Source organism: Aythya marila (assembly GCF_965140915.1).
Source record: "Aythya marila genome assembly, chromosome: 1".
NCBI classification, from domain to species: domain Eukaryota; kingdom Metazoa; phylum Chordata; class Aves; order Anseriformes; family Anatidae; genus Aythya; species Aythya marila.
The window spans coordinates 96515922-96522397 of NC_139042.1; the positions used below are offsets into that span (position 1 = coordinate 96515922).

General features: G+C 45.7%; 1 protein-coding gene across 5 annotated transcripts; it reads left to right on the forward strand.

Annotated features, from left to right (window-relative positions):
- Nucleotides 1-721: 721 nt before the first annotated feature.
- DNAJC28 (DnaJ heat shock protein family (Hsp40) member C28) lies at nucleotides 722-4425 on the forward strand. Of its 5 annotated transcripts, none has more exons than XM_082751664.1 (3): nucleotides 722-976; nucleotides 1361-1487; nucleotides 2986-4425. In XM_082751664.1, the coding sequence occupies exon 3, from the start codon at nucleotides 3039-3041 to the stop codon at nucleotides 4158-4160; it is 1122 nt and encodes a 373-aa protein (XP_082607790.1). In that variant the 5' UTR covers nucleotides 722-976; nucleotides 1361-1487; nucleotides 2986-3038; the 3' UTR covers nucleotides 4161-4425. The 5 variants fall into 5 exon arrangements, with proteins under 5 accessions (XP_082607790.1, XP_082607791.1, XP_082607787.1 ...); XM_082751665.1 differs by having other exon boundaries at nucleotides 1361-1439; XM_082751661.1 differs by having other exon boundaries at nucleotides 724-976; nucleotides 1361-1547.
- Nucleotides 4426-6476: the final 2051 nt, after the last annotated feature.

Below are 6476 nucleotides of genomic sequence, written 5' to 3' on the forward strand. Positions count from 1 at the left end.
CTGACTTTTACAGAAAGCAAATTTGAAATAAAAAATGTAGAAAACTGATTTCTAACGAAAATAAAAGATAACCTCTCTGAAATAATGTGTTTCAGTGTTATTTATTCACCAAGATGGCATAGTGGCAAAGCTGTAAGAGGAAAAACAGAATATAATGCTGGAAGCTGTAAAATTAAGCAGACCACTCAATACTTTATTCTCTTCAAGCGTCAGTGACACCCCTTCACTGGCTGGATATGCAGTGTGCTCAACCATGTCCCATCAAGCACCACTAATTAAACACACAAGTTTATTTAATTATATATATATATATATATATTGTTTTAATAATAGGTGCTAGTGCTCAGAAAGAGGAAATAAAATTTGCCTTCTGCCTACTGGACCTTTACTACGTGCACCTGGATCCTCCCTTCCAGCCTATGGACCTCAATGGTTGTAGGACCTGGGGTTTTGCTAGTTGAAGCCCCACTAGCTGCCAAGTAAGAGGTAGCAACAAACCCACCAGACACCACAGCCCCTCCAGCCTCACAGCTGGCCGCACACAGTCTTTTCGGGCTGTGAACAGCCCAAATACCAAACTGCGTTACAGGATGGAGTGTGCGCACTGTGGAAAACCACTCATTTACCAGGGGGGAAGGCTGTTTCACAAGCCTGGGAGAGAAAGCCTCGACAGAGACACTCTCTATAAAATTATAGGGATTCACTCAGGAGAACTAAGGCTGAAAAGGGGCTGAGACCTACAGGCGTTTGTGTAACACAACCCCCACAAAAACCAAATCGGCAGCTCGGGGCGCGCGGCCGCCATTTTGTGGCTCTCGCACTGCGCATGGCGCCGCCAGGCAGCCGGCCGGCGGCCCTCGGGCTCCCCTCGCCGGTGAGCTCTGGTGAGGGCAGGCGGCCGGGAACACGTCCTTGGGCGAAGGGCAGAGGGGCTGCCGCCTCCTGGGCTTCCTCGGTGGTGCTTTGAAGCCCTCGGGTGTGTGGTGCTGTGAGGGGAGAAGCGGGGGAATGGCGGGCGGGGGGGTGAAACGGTACGCGCTGCGCTGTGGGGAGCCTCCGCCCGCCCGACACCGGGTGGAGGGGGGGGGGGAAGGAGCGGGGAAGGGGATCAGCCTCTGGGGAAAAAGGGAAAAAGGCTTTTGGGGAAAAGGGGGGCTGCTTTTGGGGCTCTGCTGTCAGTAGGGTGTGTGTGGAGAGAGCGGGATTTGGGCCCCCTGGGGGGGGACCTTGTCCTTGTCACCCTGCCCAGCCCCGTGGGTCGCAGCACGGTTGCATCAGCTGGGGAATGAAGATCACCCCCTGGCCCTGTAACGGAGCAAGGAGAGAGCCGTGGTGCTAAATGGGGTGATCTCGTTGGCAGGGCGAAGGTGCTGGTGGTGAAGGTTCTGGAAGCGAAGCCCCCTCCTCCAGGCCCGTGCTGCTGTAGGACAGATCGGACGGTACGGCGGGTGCTTTGCTGGAGCGCTGGACGTGAAGCGACATCTGTGGTATTTTACCTCGTTCCTGTGCAAAGTGCACCCCGAGTTTAGGAGAGCGATGCTGTTTAGGTGTGTTTATAATGAGTACTGTCTGAATCAAAACAGTTCTGCTCATATGTTAAGGTCTTACTCGATCCTTTACAGCACTACTTGGTAATGGCCCATGACCCAAGATGTGTTTCCAGTTTCAATAGTTTTTTAAGCACAACTGGGGTAAAGTCAAATTACTGGATTTATGAGAAATGACGCTTCCAATCACTTTGAATTTCAAGTGTGTATTCACTGACATTCCATTTAAGTAGTAGGTATGTGGATTTTATGGCCGTATAGAACAATGATGATCTTTGCCAACCACCTACACAGAGAGAAAACAGTGTCATATATACCATGTTATGTCAGTAATATCCATTATAAAAACCAGAAGCTGATAATTTCATTCCTTACCTGTATCAAAACCAATTGGAAACATTCAAAGTAGATCCAGTCTTTCATCCAGTCCCACACTGATCTCCTTTCCCTTCCCTTTCCAGAAGGATTAGTGCAGAAAGGCAGTTTGTTGTACGTAGAACACACAAACATTATTCATTACTTTAACTCAAGTTAACCTTGGTTTAATCCAATTTCCTCTTTGGAAAGGAAGTTACCAAATAATCTGTTGCAACCAGTGGTGAATCTGTAAAAGGAGACTCTTTAGCACAGTCAGCATATGTGGCCTTTGTCTTTGAACTTTTCATCAGTGAAGAGTAGTTAGCTGATTTCTGTAGGGTGTATCTTTCTACTTTTGATATTTTTTTTTATATGAAGGCATACTGTCGTTTGCCAAAGGTGTTCTTTTGCTGTTTCCCAAAATTACTCAGAAGCACTGGTATTCCTGACAGAACGAGACATTGCCTGCTACTGATGTCTTCCAAGTTCCAGATGCATAACCTTACGCAGCACAAAATAAGGAGGTTGGCTGCTAGGATGTGTGAGCCCTCCTGCGATACAGTAGTTTATCTGAACACGGCTTTGGTTATTACTATAAAAAAAAAAAAGCCAAGGGGGTAGTTTAATGAAATCTTTAAGAATGCACCCGATAGTAGATCGTGGGGCATTATTATATGTGAAGAGAGTTCAGATGACAACTGGATGAAGCTGTGTAGAGGAAGGGGGAGATACTTGCTTCAGCAGAGTTACTGCTCAGCAAAGCACATTTCCAGTTTATGTTGCACTGAGTTTACAAGAAGGCAATAAAGCTTTGACCTTTTGGGAAGTAAGCAGTACAAAACAAAACTATGCTGCCAGGAGGAAGCTGTATTGTGCATTAATTTTCATTTACATTGTAATACTATTTCTGTAGTAATCAACAAGAAATTCAGAATTCTGTGTTAGTCTGCAAAAGAAAGTACATTGTAGACTGTTGTGAAATTTTGTAGGGATTTCTTTAATATAACAAGTTAAAGATAAGAGTTTAACAAATCATCTAAGTTCTTTTAAAAAGCATATTTATTAAAAAATGTGTTTATAGGTCACTGTTTATAATGTAGCTGCATCTGAAGAGCTAGGAAGTGGCTCTGTGTCATGCTGGCTAACACCACAGGGCATCATTTAACGGCACATCAAGCAATGATTCCAAGACTCCTGAAGCCCTTTCCCTATATGTGTGGCAGTCGAATGCTGTCTGGTTACAAACCGAAAAGCAATGTCAAGGACTCGTACAAAATTCTTGAGCTTGAGGAAGGATGCTCCCTTGATGATATCAGAAATTCGTATCGAAATCTTGCCAAAAAATACCATCCAGACAGCGGTTCCAGCACGGCAGATCCGGAAGCATTTATTAAAGTAGAAGACGCCTACAGAGTTGTGCTCAGCGATGTGGCAAACAAAAAGAAATCAAAGGAGAATAAGGAAGAGGAGGAGGAGGACCAGTTCAAAACAAAAGCACCGCAGCACAGACACTACCTGAGTTTTGAAGGCGTTGGTTTTGGAACACCAAGCCAAAGAGAAAAGCAGTACATGCAGTTTCGAGTGGACCGTGCTACCGAGCAGGTGTTGGAATACCGAAAGCAGAAACTTGAAAGCCAGTACGTCGCCACTGACCTCATGAGAGCCAAGGATGTGAGAGAGAGCAAGAAGGTGAAGATAACCCAGGCAGTTGAACGGTTGGTTGAGGACCTCATCCAGGAATCAATGGCAAAAGGAGACTTCGACAACCTCAGCGGGAAAGGAAAACCTCTGCAGAAGTTTTCAGACTGTCCGCATATCGATCCTATGACTCACAACCTGAACAGAATCCTGATAGACAACGGGTACCAGCCAGAGTGGATCCTGATGCAGAAAGAAATACGGGAAACTATCGAGCGATTAAGGAAGGGTCTAGTGGCATCTCGAAGTAAGCTCGGGGAGCCGATGACACCGTACAGGCAGAAGCAGTGGAATCGCATTTGTGAGCAATTTATGGAGGATATCAGGAAACTGAACAAGAGAATTGACAGCTTCAATTTAGTCGTTCCTATTCTGAGTAGGCAAATGGTGCACTTCAGTGCAGACAAAGAAATCCTTCGAGCACAAAAGACTTACGAAGCTTTGATGGAAAACAAAGAAGCTCCTGATTCAGACACAAAGGAAGAGGAACAGGAAAATGTTAAAAGGTTTGGGTGGAAGTCTTCTCTATTTAAGTGGTTAAACCTTACATTGAAATAAGGTAATATTAACTCATCTGTCTTGTCAAGATTCTGGATGCACTTTATCACTAAAACTTGTAGCCTTAGAGAAATTTCAGATACACTGAAAATGTAAAATCTGCCTGTCTACCTGGCTATCATTACACCAGTTAAAAGGAAATGGGCTGTCTGATGTTCAGTTGAGGGTGTTTAATGGATTTCTTTGTGACTACTGTTAAGGAACAAATAAACTCAGTTATTCTTCAGCTGATTTTACTTCTGATTAAATCAAAATCAATGCTCAACTTTTTGACTGTGGAATATAATTACTTTACAGTACTGTTATTGCTTCATAAAGTGAAACTAAGGCACAACAAAACACGTTAAGGACAAAGTAGAAGTAAATCTTACTGTTCCCTGTAGTTTGGCCTTTATCCTTCTTACGTAAATGCTCACAGCTGATACATTGTTGGCAGGTTTCATGTGTGTTTTTTTTTTTCCTAATACATTAATTTCTTTAAGGTTACATTAAATGAGGATGGAGGGGGGGGGTCTGGATGTAGATTTGGACTGTTCATTGTGCTGAAGTCTATTTTTGTATCTGGCTTTTAGCATACAAGGAAGTTTCAGTATCCTAGCAAATAAGGAAGACTGGCCAAAACTATACTCAGCCACAAGGCTTTTTGGAATTGAGACGGGAATATTAATTTTTAAACATAATTGCTTGCACCATTTAAATATTTAAAATTTCACAGAATAAATAATGGTGGCATCAAAGAATTTATTGTGAAATGTTGCTGTCCTATTAAAGTTTTGGGGCAGCGGCTTGGAGGGTGTCAAAGTCTCCACAGTGACTGGTATTTATTTATGTTTAGTAACCTCTCTGCTCCCCACCCAGTCTGATTTTCCCGGAAGACTTTGCCCTTGAGAAGCTGTCACTGGATGTACAGGTATCTGTGTGGGCCCCTTTCTCCACTCCTGCCCCCGTGACTCAGACCGTCGCTGTCTCCACCTGCACAGTTGTGCTGTGCCTGTTGGTCGGGTGTGAAGGCGTCCCATGGGTGCTGGCATGCCACGGAGGGGAAATTTCCAGCTCGGAGGCTCAGAAGTTAAAGCTAGATAGTGATCACAACCACCACCCTTTGGCAGATGTCTCGGCACCAACGGAGTCTGGATTCATGGGTTTGTGTTTGGGTGGGTGACGCTGCGTGTGCTCCTTCTGGTCGTCATGCTCTGCCTCTTCTAGGTGAGGTCCTCGTGTGCAGACAGAACATTATTTGGTGGTAGAATGGATCAGTTGAAGTATAATTACTAATAAATACACTTGCACATAATTTATTGGTAAATGCTATTGAAGTGTTTTAGAAAGTAGGATTAATCTCGGCTTCCTTTAAGGTATCTTTTCATAGGTATTCAGGTGGCAAAAGCAAAAAGTGCAGGCATCTGTTGTGTTAAAAGATCAGATTTTGATTCTCGTTATGTTCTACGGGAATGAGAACTGAATTGCTGTTTAAACTAATCTAGCGACAGATTAAGAAGAGTTAATTGCAAATCGAATTCATTGCATGAGTGTAAATGGAAACCCCGTTCCAATAAATCCAGCTCTGATGGAATCCGGTTTGGCTCACGATGGAGATGAGTATCAGCAGTTTAAATATTTAAGTTGCCATAATGGATGAGTCAGCGTGCTGGGTGATTTTTATGCTCCTTTTACAGCTCCTCGCTTTTAAATGGAGTGGATGCGACCCGACTCTCAGCACTTTCAGTCAGCCTCGTGCTGCTGTCGGGAAAAATTGCCAGGCACAAAATCTTCTTCATCACTGCTTAGTGATTAAAAAACATAGATTAAAACACTCCTCTAATTTTAATTTTTATTGGTCCCGGACGAGGGAAGGGGGGTATTTTTGCAGGGGGCCGTTTTTTCCCCGTTGCTCTGAGGTGACCGAGATGTTACGAGCCGCGGGGGGGGGTGCTTCTGGAACAAGTGCCGCCTGCAGACCAGAAAACCCCACGACGGCGGCCTTCAAAACTCATTTTTCTGCCTGACGCCGGATTGTTAACTTGAATTTGAGGTCTTAGTGCTGACTTCACGAGGAAATAAAGTGAATAAACTGCCGATTTCGGACACAAACGCGCGCTCCTCCCGGGCGGCAGCGCGCTGCTCCCCCTGAAGCACGGCGCTGAGGCGAGGGGGGAGGGGCCGCCCCCCCCCCGTCGCTCAGCCCCGCCCCCTCCGCTCTCCCGCGTGGGCCGCGGCACCGCCCAATGGCCGCCTCCCCTTCCTCAGCCCGCCCCCGGCGGCTCGCGGCGCCGGCTTCCCATTGGCTGGCGGCCGCGTCGCTCAGCGCCTTCCCCT